Source organism: Didymella exigua (genome assembly GCF_010094145.1).
Source record: "Didymella exigua CBS 183.55 unplaced genomic scaffold M421scaffold_11, whole genome shotgun sequence".
NCBI lineage: Eukaryota > Fungi > Ascomycota > Dothideomycetes > Pleosporales > Didymellaceae > Didymella > Didymella exigua.
The window spans coordinates 583,227-596,896 of NW_022984785.1; the positions used below are offsets into that span (position 1 = coordinate 583,227).

The 13,670-nt window shown below is 53.0% G+C and overlaps 8 protein-coding genes across 8 annotated transcripts; 4 read left to right on the forward strand and 4 right to left on the reverse strand.

Annotated features, from left to right (window-relative positions):
* Positions 1-4: 4 nt before the first annotated feature.
* M421DRAFT_419906 (uncharacterized protein) lies at positions 5-2,767 on the reverse strand. Its single transcript, XM_033592284.1, has 5 exons — positions 2,317-2,767; positions 2,207-2,269; positions 2,117-2,152; positions 1,895-2,063; positions 5-1,847 (listed from the first exon to the last, which is right to left on the reverse strand). Exons 1-5 carry the CDS (start codon positions 2,567-2,569, stop codon positions 227-229), a joined length of 2,142 nt encoding a protein of 713 aa, XP_033449621.1. The 5' UTR covers positions 2,570-2,767; the 3' UTR covers positions 5-226.
* A 179-nt stretch (positions 2,768-2,946) lies between these two features.
* On the reverse strand, positions 2,947-4,053 carry M421DRAFT_61073 (uncharacterized protein; the record flags this gene model as incomplete). Its single annotated transcript, XM_033595840.1, has 2 exons — positions 2,947-3,957; positions 4,006-4,053. The coding sequence occupies 2 exons, from the start codon at positions 4,051-4,053 to the stop codon at positions 2,947-2,949; spliced, it is 1,059 nt and encodes a 352-aa protein (XP_033449622.1).
* A 390-nt stretch (positions 4,054-4,443) lies between these two features.
* Positions 4,444-4,883, forward strand: M421DRAFT_60881 (uncharacterized protein; the record flags this gene model as incomplete). The annotated part of the gene is made up of 2 exons (XM_033595829.1): positions 4,444-4,789; positions 4,837-4,883. Coding segments are annotated over 2 exons (393 nt in total), but the record flags the coding sequence as incomplete, so codon positions are not given.
* An 85-nt stretch (positions 4,884-4,968) lies between these two features.
* M421DRAFT_100479 (uncharacterized protein) lies at positions 4,969-6,125 on the reverse strand (the record flags this gene model as incomplete). Its single annotated transcript, XM_033586527.1, has 6 exons — positions 4,969-5,030; positions 5,107-5,240; positions 5,289-5,331; positions 5,400-5,488; positions 5,523-5,604; positions 6,098-6,125. 6 exons carry the CDS (start codon positions 6,123-6,125, stop codon positions 4,969-4,971), a joined length of 438 nt encoding a protein of 145 aa, XP_033449624.1.
* Positions 6,083-7,239, forward strand: M421DRAFT_419912 (peroxiredoxin-2D). Its single transcript, XM_033592285.1, has 2 exons — positions 6,083-6,317; positions 6,445-7,239. Exons 1-2 carry the CDS (start codon positions 6,268-6,270, stop codon positions 6,896-6,898), a joined length of 504 nt encoding a protein of 167 aa, XP_033449625.1. The 5' UTR covers positions 6,083-6,267; the 3' UTR covers positions 6,899-7,239.
* Positions 7,240-7,277: 38 nt separating this feature from the next.
* M421DRAFT_419913 (ARP23 complex 20 kDa subunit) lies at positions 7,278-8,210 on the reverse strand. The gene is made up of 3 exons (XM_033592286.1): positions 8,117-8,210; positions 7,606-8,058; positions 7,278-7,554 (listed from the first exon to the last, which is right to left on the reverse strand). The coding sequence occupies exons 1-3, from the start codon at positions 8,117-8,119 to the stop codon at positions 7,501-7,503; spliced, it is 510 nt and encodes a 169-aa protein (XP_033449626.1). The 5' UTR covers positions 8,120-8,210; the 3' UTR covers positions 7,278-7,500.
* Positions 8,211-8,295: 85 nt separating this feature from the next.
* M421DRAFT_419914 (cysteine proteinase) lies at positions 8,296-10,539 on the forward strand. The gene is made up of 4 exons (XM_033592287.1): positions 8,296-8,391; positions 8,448-8,862; positions 8,912-10,137; positions 10,187-10,539. The coding sequence occupies exons 1-4, from the start codon at positions 8,376-8,378 to the stop codon at positions 10,264-10,266; spliced, it is 1,737 nt and encodes a 578-aa protein (XP_033449627.1). The 5' UTR covers positions 8,296-8,375; the 3' UTR covers positions 10,267-10,539.
* A 179-nt stretch (positions 10,540-10,718) lies between these two features.
* Positions 10,719-13,434, forward strand: M421DRAFT_100483 (uncharacterized protein; the record flags this gene model as incomplete). The annotated part of the gene is made up of 6 exons (XM_033586528.1): positions 10,719-10,737; positions 10,787-10,823; positions 10,875-11,015; positions 11,065-11,199; positions 11,245-11,710; positions 12,001-13,434. 6 exons carry the CDS (start codon positions 10,719-10,721, stop codon positions 13,432-13,434), a joined length of 2,232 nt encoding a protein of 743 aa, XP_033449628.1.
* Positions 13,435-13,670: the final 236 nt, after the last annotated feature.

Below are 13,670 nucleotides of genomic sequence, written 5' to 3' on the forward strand. Positions count from 1 at the left end.
TATGGTGTAAACGAGTGAGTGATGTAGTTGATGCTCGCTAGCTAGGATGTAATTTTGATACCAATAATGCCTCCTTACTGTTTCTGCCGCTCAGGTGGCCGTCTTCGTTCTCTACATTTGAGCTGCGGAACGAGCCAGGAGCCCGGCAAGTCAATCGGGCAGATCGCGCCTGATTATATATTTGATGTCTTTGTTCCAATCTGCTTCGTGGTCCCTTATGCCTTACTTACGGGTTATTCTCCCTGTTTGGCTGCTCTTGCGATGATATTCTGGGCTTCTCGGCAGTGGACTTCCGTTTCTGCGATGCAGGCTCCGGTGTGGGCTTTGAAGTAGTGCTTGATGGTCTGGTGGAGACAGGTCTCGTTTTGAAAGCCGACAGTAGACTTGCCCGCTCCTGTTCCGTATCACTTGTCAGATCGATGGGCTCACCATGCTGTCCACATGTAGACTGCAGTGTACTTGTGCTGCCTTTCTGTGTCGAACGCGGTTGACCTGGAAGGGGCTCTCTTAGAGTGACCATCGCTTGAGGCTGCTGGGTACCTCCATCTTGCCACATGCTATGACTCGAGGAGAACGGACCTGGCCCGGCCTGCATGGGCGCTACTGGCGCTCGTGGCGGCTCTCCTGCAGACTGTGGATGGTATTCAGGTAAGCCGCTGGGTAAAATTGTAATAGCAGATCTATGCGCGGATTGATAGCCGTTGGTTTTGTTCATATGCTGTCTTCGCACTTCTGCAGGAGGAGGCGGAAGTCCTGAGTCTGGGTTCGTTCGCATTTCCGCCGTTCCAGTGGATCGACCAGTCGTGTGGTTGATTGAGCCCGACAATGCATTAACATCATCGAGTAATCCACTCGGGACGCTGTTCTCAGTACGTCTTCGTTTCGGGGACCGCAAATCCGGCATAGGAGCTGCAACCGGCTCTTGCTCCACAGCGGCAGGAGTCTCGATAAGCATCTCGTCGACCGGTGCTTCCGCTCGCCGTTTGGTTCGGGCTGTGAACCTCCCCTTTTTAGGGGCTGCAGCCGCAGCACTGATTGCTGCTACAGTCGAGCTGGCTGCTGCTCCTTCACTGGAAACGTTCTTCTTGGTTGGCTGATTTGTTCGTCGGCTGAGAGTGCTCCCATCAATGGCTCCTCGGATGGTCTCCAAGTTCTCAATATACTCCCAGAACCATTTCCATACAGTTGCGTTGAGTCGAAGATCGACAAAGTTCTCACGCACAGCTGTACGCATAGCTTGGATATCGCCAAGTAGCAGCCTGTTGTTACGAGTCTCGGAGTGCATCGAGATGAGAACAGATACTGCGACCATCTCAACAGGAGCGAATGTCTGTACACCCCGTAGGTACTTATTGGCGTTCGTGAACGTGTCAGGATCGGCCTCGATGAGGTCCTTGAATGTATTCCAGACGCTCGCAAGGTGTGACTTGAGGGCATCGTCCACAGCGCCCTTGTTACTTAGAAGCTTCGGTAGATGGGTGTGATTGGTCTTTAGTACTGGTACGCCGTTCGCAGCTGTTGGGTGCATGCACTCAACAATCTGACTGAAACAGGATAACGTGAGCTGGAAGTCCTTGGACCTGGCTCTGTCCTTCATCAACGAGTATACGGCTGGGAAGTCCACGACGTACAGCCTAGCGAGTTCTTGCCACGGCCCCGTCGATGCGCGCATCTTTTCTGCAAGGTTCAACTGCATCCCCATCTGAACTCTGGCAAAAAGATCCTCTTCTTGCTCTGGCGATAAGTTGTCGTATTCGAATGCCACAAATTCTTTCAGGAAGAACTGCTTTTGCTGTTGCTCCGATATGACTCGCTTGCGCTTGCTACCTTCTGGTTCGCAAAACCACCTGTAAACATCAGCACAAGAATCAAGGGTGTCTTTTACTGCCCTTACCACTTCTCTCCTCGGTGATCGTGACATGGGATCATGCCCTTGATGAACGCAAGCACAGATGACAGACGTTGCTTGCCATCAACGCATACGTATATTTCCTGAGGAGCTGAAACATCCTGCTGCGGCCGCGGCTTCTTGTTCAGTAGAATGGGAGGGATGTAGAAATTCTCTAGTTGCTGTTGTCAGTCCAGGATGTAGCGGTTGGCCGTGCAATCCACTCACCCATGAGCGAATTGATCAGACTCGTCATGCGATCAGCTACGTCGCTTAGTCAGCGAATAAGTTCCAAGTTGCGCCTGTTCAGCTACCCACCTGTCCAGACAACGTCTCTCTGATACTCAGGGTCAACGTCGATGTCTCCGGCTTGCAGCCTCTCTGTGCAAATTAGCCTGCGTCCAGAATAGAAAACGTCACTTACTTACTCATCAAATCGGCCAGGCTGCGTATGAGAATCTCAGGCTCTTGCAGCTGCGGCCGCGACCTGTAGACACCATCGTCGCCTTCGCTATCGTTGTCGTTGTCATCGTCGTCGTCGTTGTAGTTGTCCTCTTTCTTAACAACTTGTCGTGTTGCGGCTGCAGCATCATTGTAGTTGGGCCTGCTTTTAGTACCTGGAGGTCTGGCGTTGGGCTGGTTGCCGTTGACCTGGTTAGACTCCATGACCAGACCTGGCATGCTGTTGTGGCTAGAAGCTAGGTGCATGGTCTTGCAAAATCACCCCTCACTAGCGTATATTTTAGGCTTTCTAGCTTTTTAGGGCCAGAACTGCCTAGGCAATTACCAAGTAAGCAGAGAACAGCTAAACACTGCTATTTGATGTTTTGTAGGACTAATAAATCCCTTAAGTTATAATCCTTTGTAAAATTCAGCAAGCTATCCAGGTGAGTTAGAGAAGCTAGAAGTGAGGTGTTGTGGGAAAGGGGCACCCCTCATGTAGGCAGCTGGAAACAAAGGAGGCAACAGCGATAACACGCAGCTCGCGGTCACACAGCATGTGACAGTGAGAGACACGATTGCAGGCGGTGTGACACGTGCGCAATAGACATCCCGTTTCACATCATTAACTCCTCTCTATGGAAATCTGCCATGCCATCCCTGACCACTTTGCGCAGCTGTGCAGCTGCACGGCCCATCTCACCACCAGCCTTGAGAGCTTGCTCGAGGCCTACGATGACAGCCGCTTCAGCCCTATCATTGAATAGTCTCTGTCGATCCTCGCGATCCTCGAACATTTCTGCATCTTCGTCTCTCGTCGCACTGAACAGGTTCAGCTGCGCGTAAACACTCGACCTTTCGGACAGCATGTGGTGTTGAGTTTGCCACAGCGGGAAGCTGGTGTTGTTCGTAACCGTCGCGACTGCTTGATACAGCCCAGCTCTTAGAAAAGCTGTGAGAGCGTCCATCTGCTTCACCTGCAGCTTTGCGTCATTCTTGCCGTAGGATTTCGCTTGAGACCACTTGCCCTCGCCTTCTGTTTTCCAGATAAGCAAGCTCAAGAAGCACTTCAGCATCTTCACCCATCCACCAGCGCAACTCACAACTTCATCGCCTGCAACGCTAATCAGCCATTGAAGGGCCTCTAGTGCAAATGTCCGAATCTCAGCAGACAGATGCGTCATTCCGGCTCTCGTGTGGAGCAGAAGCTGGTCTGCATGCGTGGCGACTTCGTTCTCTGGAAGAACTTTCAAGAGCTTGAGGAGCTGCTGCCGAACAGCGTTTGACGGGTCCAGAATGAGTCGCTGTACTGCAGGAATGATAACCGATGCTGGCTGAGGGAGTGAAGTTCCAGGAGCAACGCCTGTGATGGCGGACGTGAGGAAAGCTAACGATTCCTGTCGCTGCTTGTCCGCCTTGTGGTCCAAGAGGCCCAGATGGTGGGCACACTGCGCTTCTAATGTTGGTGCATTCGCAGAAAGCGCCTGCTGCTTCAAGGAGATCGCTGCGACTTTGTGAGCTTTTTGATACACGTGTAACTTGGTGTTCGTCTTACATTTCGCTTTGAAGCTTGTGCTTGTGGAGTTTGCGGCCTTGGGCGCAGCCTTTCCAACCCTCAATTTGGGTTTCTACGCACTGTTGGAATCATGCATCGTTCACGTTCGTGTGCAACATACCTGAAAATCCTTCTTCTTGTCCTTCTTTTTTTTCGAGCTGGCCGTCATCTTGCTCTTCAGCCGCAGTCAAGGTAATTCGTCCGATATGTTCTTGTGATTAGAGTGATCGTCGGACGCATGAATGCTGGTTTCGATGTTACATGAGTTACCTCATCTGCAGCCGTTCTTGTGCCGGCTGCGATGCTGCGCAGAAAATTGAAGACCCACAGAGTGCGCTAGCGTAGGGGAAGTTAAGCGCCCGCTGGCTTTTGACAGGGGTCCTCGCCGCACGCCGGCGGCCGCGGCTTTGTGCGCGCAGATGTCATGGAAACCAGCTACAACAAATATACCTGAACAGCGCTTCGTTTCGTCCTATTGCGATATTGCTGCAAGATATGGCTCAGCGTTCAGTAAGTACCTTGCCGTCATCGGGACGGAGATTACTGACCCTTCTAGACAGAAGAAACCCTCTCGCTGCTCACTCGATTGAGTCAAAAGCCTGGCGTGCAAAGCACACTGATCTTATCACGCGACACAGGAGCCATTGTACGCACTTCTGGCCTCATCTCGACCAGCTCATCGGCGAATACAAACGGAACGCTGCCCAGATCGAGTGAAGAAACCCTGGTTGACAACTACACGAATGGACGGACGGAAAGCGGGATACAAAGTGCTGAAGAGGTAGCGAGTGCAGTGTGGAAGTTCTTCGGGGCTGCAGGGAGTCTCATTGATGGGCTCGACAAAGACGACGACCTTCGCTTGCTGCGACTACGGACCAAGAAGAACGAGCTGGTGATTGTGCCGGGTAAGGTCTTCACAGGGAGAAACAAAGCTCCACTAACTGATAGACAGATCCTCATTACATCCTAGTTCTGATCCACGATACGCCGCCCGCCTAGACCGTTCGGATTTCCACGCATGGTCACAGCATCAGTCATTTAAGCGTTATGATACCCCAGCTCTTCAGGAGTCGCAATAAACAATCTACCAGTGCGCTTCACTGACCTCGACCTCATTGACGTTCACGCCATCCTTGAGCCATCGATCTAAACATATCTTAGCCAAGAGGCTCATGTGTGCAGACGACTAAGTTAAAGGCTGCATGTACTCGGGAGTACTCGCCATCTCCATTGATCTCGATGTCATTACCGTTCATTTGACGCTTGCACATCTTGCCGTCATCCGCAAACGTCCAGTCTTCGAGACCGTAGCACCGCTCCCACCTTATGCTATCATGAGCATCTTGGTATTCACGCCTGATTTCATGAGTTGTGAGACCTCATCGGGGAGGTACTCGAACACACCAAAACTGGACGGCAATCTTGTCATCTATGAAGGCGAATAGCTCTTCCGCAGTCGGTAGCTTTTCTCTATCTCCCACTTCTGGGCCAGGAATTGTTCGATTGCCATAGTACCTGCTAGAAAGACCGATTGATTACGCCAGATGCTGTTCACAATATATGCTTGGGCAATCGTCTTCAGGTCTGTCATCACTTTGTCAAGCCTCGATCACGAGCTCAAAAGTAAGCGGTGCTTACTGGCCATTCCACAGGTCTTGAGCCTTCTTGACTTTGGCATTCGCCAATTCCCTGGTGAATGGTGGGGCAAGCGACGTAGTTGCTTTGAACTGAGATTCAGTCTTCGTGGTGGTTGACAAGAGGGCTTCGATGAAGATGGAGGTTCGTGGACTGCAGAGTTCTATCGTCTAACGTGGTCTCCGTGACGGCACCATAAGATTCACTGCATGGACATATCGCTAAGCATGCCGATCATGCCGGCCGGATGCCTTATCGTACAATGAAAGTCTGCAAACCTATCCTGATTAACTAAATTTGTACAATTCACATCGGGCTTAGGACAGTCGGCTCTCATCCACTGGAGACTTGTGCAAGGACGCTGCACTACGAAGTATTCAGCGATCTAATGCTAAGCTCGAGATTCTGTAGCGGACGACTCAGGACGGATACCGAGGTTCATGCATATCACATATGGACACGACTCACTACATTCGCATCGAGACAGCGACAGCTTACAAAACACGAAGCAATCCGACAAGCATGTCTGATAGGACAGAAGTATTTGTCAAACAGCCCTGCCACGCAGGTATCCATACAGCTGTTCCTTGCCGAGTCGCTCGTCATTTTGCCCCACCATACACCATGCCTGTGCCGGCGAAGCTCCGAGCTACAGCCTAAGCAGCTGCCCCTCCAATTTTTGGAGCTCTTTCAAACCACATCTTCTTTACAACTCTTCAATTCATACCAAATTCACACATCAATTGTAATGGCTCCTCTCAAGGTCGGTGACTCTCTGCCCGAGGGCGTCAAGTTCGAGTAAGTACCCGTCTCCACCAGCCCATGCAGGGTGCTCGCTCGCCTCGAGCATTCCCCTGCAATTGCAGTTCAGTGCAGAACATTGCATCCCCCAATTTCTCATGCTTTGCATACTGAAAAAGCACAGGTGGGCGCCCATTACCGACGCCGACCCGACTGCCTGCGGCCGTCCCCAGGAGTACGACGCCTCCAAAGAATGGGCTGGCAAGAAGGTCGTCCTGGTCTCTGTCCCCGGCGCCTTCACACCCGGCTGCCAGGCGCACCACCTGCCCCCGTACATCCAGAAGCTGTCTGAACTGAAGGGCAAGGGCGTCGACGTCGTTGCTGTCATCGCGTCGAACGACTCGTGGGTGATGAATGCGTGGGGCAAGGTCAACGGCGTCAAGGGCGACGACATCCTCTTCCTCAGCGACACCAAGACATTTTTCTCCAAGAACTACGGCTGGGCTGCTGGCATGGGCGACAGGAACGGTCGCTGGGCTATGGTCTTCGACAACGGCAAGGTTACCTATGCGGAGAACGAGAGCAACCCCGGCCAGGTCACCGTTTCTGGTGCCGAGGAGGTCCTTGCTAAGTTGTAGAGAGCTTGTGGAAGGCGTTCGGATGTGTTAGATGCATAGACTTGGCCTCACAAAGGAACGACTCAGATATGATATGATATCATGAAAGAAAACCACACACTGCTCTGTTGAGTAGGTATCCTGGTCTCGAAGAATGATTTTGTGAGATGCAAGCTGTTGAAAGTTTGACCTTTATCTGAAATTGTGAAGTTCACAGTAGATACGCATGTATTCTGCTGTTGTAACGAGTGTTTCAGAACAGCGCTTGTACTTAAGCCTTTTCGGTCCAATTGCGTCTGTCCTGTCGCAGATCTGATATCAGACCGCTCGTGAATTAAGTGAGGTTGTCCTTTGACTTTGGCTGACGAATGAAGCAACGTACTAGTCGTTTGGAAGTGCATTGGACGTGGAGACGAGGATTAGGATGCAGTACTTGTTCATGTGAGGTATGATTGTTAATTGGCATCAGTCGGCCTTTGAATGGTGCTGTCTATGATGTGGTCTTGCTGTTTGCCTGCCATTCAAGGGTCTGCGATCGACCCTGAATCTTGCAGGGGCTTTCGTTTTGATTCGTGGCCCTCTTCGTCTCAACTCCCCAGTATACACTGCTCGCTAAATGACGCTTAATCGAAGGGCGTAAGGAAAGACTCGGCGACGAAACGTGCTCTTGCGTTCAACTGTAATGTGTTAGCGTCTATGGTCCATATGCTCGAAGCTGTGCCACTCACAAAGAGCTTCATCTCCGAAATCTCCTTGTCGACCTCCTCCATAAATTGGATGATGAAGTCCACCAGTTTGTGCTTCAACATCTCCTCCGTATGGAAGTTGGTGACCAGGAACGAGATGTCATATCCCTTGATTGGTTTCCTCCTTAGAATGACGAAGCTTTCTGCTCTTTGCTGCAAGAACCGTGTGAACTTGTGGACCAGGATGTGCTCGATCTCGTCTGCCTGCTTGATCTTAATGCTTATGCGCACACTGTTGATGCTGGGCTCGATCAGGACGCGCTCGTTTTCGTTGCGCGAGACGGTGAGGGGGTTCAAGATGACTTCCGGCGACGATGCGGCCTCGATCTCAGGCACATTGTGTCTTTCCGAAGCTTGCGAGGCGAAGTTGGAGAGCGAGATGGCGGCCGTGAGGGACGTGCGCACGCACTGCAGGTACGGGCGGAGGGATTGCGACTGCGACTGTCAGTATGGGGTGCGGAAATGATGCGGAGAATGCGCTGGACCATCTTACCATTGTATGGTGGGCTTATGGTCAGCCCTGGCGCGGTGGTTTGAGCTACAGTCGGGACTATGACATGCCAGCACGGAGAGTTGCGGTGCCTACGGCGGGGCTCGGTGAAGCTGGGGAGGCAGGGATGTGGCGCTTGGCAGTGCCTTCCTCATGCTTCGGCGGTCTACCATACTTTTGCCCCGCAACCTCTTTAGAAACACAACCACCGCCACTCACTGTTCTCAGATACACCTTTTACGTAGTATCATAGCAGTTCAATATGGTGTCAATACCAGGTAAGCAGCGGACATACGCTCGTTTCAGGCGCCACAGCTAACGTCGGTGTTTGTAGTGATTGTCAAGCACCAGGGCAAGAAGCACGAAGTCGAGGTCGACACCACCTCCAACGGCGAGACGTTCAAGTACCAGCTCTTCTCCATCACTGGTGTCGAGCCCGAGCGCCAGAAGATTATCGTCAAGGGCGGCCAGCTTAAGGATGACGCCGACATGTCGAAGCTGGGGCTTAAGTCCGGGCAAACAATCATGATGATGGGCACACCCTCCGGCGACAACACGAATGTCATCGAGAAGCCCAAGGAGAAGATCAAGTTCTTGGAAGACATGGACGAGGCAGAGGCAGCTCAACTGGAAGGCGCCACCCCGGCTGGTCTGCAGAACCTAGGCAACACATGTTACATGAACTCGACACTCCAGGTGCTGAGGTCTGTGCCTGAGCTGCAGGAGGAGCTTCTAAGATACTCCAACAGGTAAGTTCGCTTTCCCTTCAAGAGCTTCCCAATTGCTGACAGACCGTAGCGCCGCCGGTTCGTCCAGCTCGGCGAACGCGCTCAGCCAGCTCGGTCTTGGTGGCCTCGGTGCCTCTATGGATCTCACAGGATCCCTCCGCGACCTCTTCAAACAGATGGGCGAGACCCAGCATGGCTTTCCTCCACTCATGTTCCTCAACGCCCTTCGAGCCGCCTTCCCACAATTCGCCCAGAAAGCAAAGGACGGACACGGTTACGCTCAGCAGGACGCAGAGGAGGCTTGGTCACAGATCGTCGCACAGCTGCGACAAAAGCTGCAGATCAAAAACGAGTCGGAGGCGGAGAAGGAGGCACAGGTCTCTTGGATTGACAAGTTCATGGCTGGCAAGTTCGAGACAGTCATGGAGTGCGACGAGCCTGCAGCAAAGGAGATGGGCGAAGAGCCTGTCACCGGCGAGGACACCTTCTTCAAGCTCAATTGTCACATCAACGTCGAGACGAACCACCTGCGAGACGGTCTGGCCGCTGGCCTGAAGGAGCAGATCGAGAAGAATTCTGAAGTTCTGGGCCGCAACGCTGTTTACACAAAGACGTCGAAGATCTCGAGACTTCCCGTCCACCTGCCGGTCCACTTTGTACGATTCGACTGGCGTCGTGATACCAACAAGAAGGCAAAGATTATGCGAAAGGTCACGTTCCCGGACGAGCTGGATGCGATAGAGTTCTGCACAGATACACTAAAGAAGCAACTGATTCCCGTGCGCGATAAGATCCGCGATGTACGCAAGGAGGAGCTAGATGTTGAGCGCGCCCGCAAGCGCCAGAAGCGCATGAAGGCTGGCGAAGAGAACGACAGCGACCCGCTCGCACAGAAGGAGCCTCTGCAGAAGAAGAAGGAAGCTGCTGACAAGAAAGAAGATGCGAGTAAGCCTTCTGAGCCTGCAGTGGAGATCGAGTACAAGACAGACGCTCAGATCGAGGCTGAGCGCGCCGCATCAATTCTGGCTGCGAAGAAGGAGGTCATTGCCCTTGTCAGCCCAGAGCTTGCCGCAGATGATGGTGCCAACCAGACGGGTCTTTACGAGCTCCGTGGTGTCATCACACATCAAGGTGCTAGCGCTGACAGCGGTCACTACACTTCGTTCGTGAAGAAGCAGGGCGCAAAGGACCCCGTCACTGGCAAGAGGAAGGCCGAGGACGGCAAGTGGTGGTGGTTCAACGACGACAAAGTTTCTGAGGTCGAAGCTGAGAGGATCCAGACTCTGGCTGGTGGAGGTAAGTATCGCGGTTCTGCGATTTTGGCCATCTGCTGACACATACACAGGTCAGAGCCATTCAGCTCTCATCCTCCTATACCGTGCAGTGCCTCTGCCTACTGTCGATGAGGACGTGGAGATGTCTTAGGGGACATTTAGGGGACGTATTTGATGTCCGACCCGGACTTCTTACGCTTGAAGCAGTTGATAGAAGGCGTGATTAAGTTCGGACAAGAGCTTGTTCAAGAGGCAAAGAACAAGGGTAATTGAGCACCCGTCCCTTAGGGTGCAGGGCAGCCGGCGTTGCACAAGAGGTTAGATAAACGCATAGCAGGGCATGTGTTACGACACGATGAATTCATGGCTTCCAGCGTTGGCGCACGTTTGCATTCTATGCACGGCAACCGGCTTTCATCTTCACTTCACGACGCATCGGCGCGTCAATCCTCGTGGCCGCCAAGGCCTGGTCCACTTTCCACCCACGCACCAACTCCCCTCCACATCGTCACCAGCTCGTTTCTTCCCTTCGTATGCGCACTCTGTTCCCTTTGTGTTGTTTTATTACATCTCTCTCGCATCTGTTCATGTTTTAGTGCCACCATGTTTTACAGTCACGAAGGTTAGCCGCAAGACTTGACCTCCAGAAACCTGCAAAGCTAACCGCAAAGTCTTAACAAGCCGCAAGTATGGCGTGGCCACAGTCTGGTATGTTTCGTCTGCTCGCTCGCTCAGAGTGCGGGAGCTCACATGCCACAGGCTCGTTGCAACACTTGGCTCCAAGTCCAGCCTAAAGAGGATCACACGCAAGCAAATGCTCGATGTTGATGTTGCAAAAGCTTGTAAGACCATCGTCGACCCTGCAGCGCCCATGGCCCTGCGTCTGCAAGGCAATTTGTTGTATGTCAGCTTCCGTTGCCCCATTTGAACGAGACTGACGCAGGTGCAGGTACGGTGTATCTCGTGTATACCTGCAGCAGTGCGGCTATGTCCTCACGGATGCACAGTCCGCGCATAATAAGATGATGCTCATGCTGCGCTCGGTGAAGAACCACGCACTCGACCCAGATGCTGGCAAGGCTAGGTGAGCCCTCAAACTTCGTGACGTGTGCAAGTTTAATTTGTCAAGGCCCGAGCAGCTCATCTTGCAAGACGATCCATATTTCCTCCCCGATTTCGCCCTCCCTCCAGCAGAGTTCCTCGCAGACCTCGGTCTCGACCTCCCACGCTCCGGGGAGTCTCAATCTCTGACACCCTTTGGCTCACAGCAGTCCTCGCAGTCTCCACACGTCGGCGGTTACGGGCTCGTCCTTCCCAGCTCCTCCCCAGATCGATCAGTAGGGGTCGGTCTTGAGGGCGACAATGGTGGCCACGATAACGATGGCTTCGTCGATATCGACAACCTACTTAATCTCGAAGAGCCAGAGTTCATCTTCGGTGAGGACGGCAACATCATTGAGTTTACGCCCGCTCAGCATGCGCCGGAGACGCCTGCGGCTGCTGTGGCCGCTGGAGGAGCGCCGATGCAAAGCGATGCTGGGGCTAGTGCTAGGGTGAGACGAGAACACGAAGAGGGACAGCTGGGTCGCGCAGAGGTGAGTTTTGCTGCAATCTCTCACCCAACTTCTACGTCGTCTTTACTTGCTCGACCTACACCCGTTCTCCCCACACCTTGCCTTTTGCTCACCATGCCCATACACCAAGCCTCACTTGGAGTGCGTGAGAATTTTCAGTTCCACTATAAGTGTGCTACATCTTATCAGCACAGCCCGCTCTCGTTCCTGCTTTGGTCATCTTTGCCCTCTCATTTCTTGTCCTCCCACATGCAGCCTTCGCCCATTAGCGCCCTATAATGTCTTTACCGAAGGTTACTCACATCCTCAAGGCTCTTGGTGGCGACCGAATGAACATTGATTTGCCGATCTACGGTGACGACTTGCCAGAAGTCGAGGCGATGTCATCCGCCGTGGAGCAACCCAGCGAACATTCGGAGCAGGTCATTGAATCGGCCTCATCAGTCGCTGCTCCAATGCACCGGAAGAAGAAGACGGCCAAAACTCTGCCAAAGGATAGGAGACTCGAATTAAGCAACACGGAGCTCCTGGCCTGGAACACCAACTACCTCAAGAACATGAAGCAGGCGGCTCGATCGGGGGTCCAGAAGCGCATGCGACAACAAGCGAAGAAGAATGCCGAGCATTATGTTTGGGGGGCTGGTATCGGTGGTCTCGGGCGCGACTATTTCGCTGCTCGAGGCCCTCTCGCCGGCTTTATGGGGGATAATTTGTTCGAGCTATTCACCGGTACAAGCAGGAACCCCAATGCTGCATCCAAGCGCGACCGCGATAGTGGTATTGACGAAGCCACCCAGGAAGAGTCACGTCGTAAGCGTCAGAAGACCGCGGAACCTGAGGAAGAGATCGGTCGCGGTCAAGACGATGAAGGTTTTTTCATGCCCGGTGGTGATGAAGAGGTCGAGCTTCCACGGGAGGCAGTCTCTGCGCTCGATGACCAGCAGATCTTCTCTGCTATGCCATGGAACATCAGCGCTTCCAAGCGTGGCTCTTCCGCGATTCCACTCAGCGGCCGCGTCACCATGATGAGCGAGCAAGGCAGGCAGGGCAGCCGAGCAGGAAGTCGTATGGTCTCTGCGTCGCCCCTTCTTCGCCGCAGTACTGGTCGGTTCGAAGCCTTGCAGAGCCTGGACAGCGATGCCCATGGTGGAGACGAGTTTGCTTTCGCAGCACCTACGTCCGATCCCGTTGAAGCTGAGGAGGGCCCCACACAAGCATCGCTGCGTGTGCGCGAAGCTCTGTCCGCCGAGGGAGAGAATTTCTTCTCATTTGTTGCTGAAGCCATCACGAGCAAGGTCGATGTTGCGGTCGCGGATCCGCTCGAAATGCCCGCCGAGGATCAGTTTGGGGCTATCGAAGTTGATCAGGTCACCTTCGAAGAGCTGCTTCCACCTCGCGAGACTAGCAAGATGATCGCTTGTCAAGGCTTCTTGATGCTCCTGTCCCTAGGCATGAAGGGTATGCTTGACGTTCAGCAGCCTACTGCATTCGAAGACATCACGCTGAAGCTCACCGAGAAGGCGAAGGCGAGGCAGATCAGCAATGTGGTTGACAACGATGACTTGGAGCAACTTGCCTACGAGGATATGGAGGAAGGACCTGCAGAGGAAGCTGCATCAGTAACCGAGGCGGGCGACGACGAGGAAGTGCTGGAATCGGACAGCCACTTCCAGGAGCAGATTACTGCCGGCCACGATGCTGCTGGTGATAACGATGATCACGATTCACTTTACAACAGCCACTGAACGATCTAACGACATATAAGTGCGACGATAATATGGCAATGGGGAGATTTCGGACACTGGGAGGCTTCTATCTATCAGCATTTTGCGTCTGCGCAGCTTTCGCTGGCTGGCGCATACTACACCATCTGTAGCACACTCTGTATTCCACATACTGATTAGAAGTGTGAATGCTTGTAACTCCATAATGAGATTGTAAGCACGCAGATCTTTCGTAACTACTTACTTTCACTTCACTC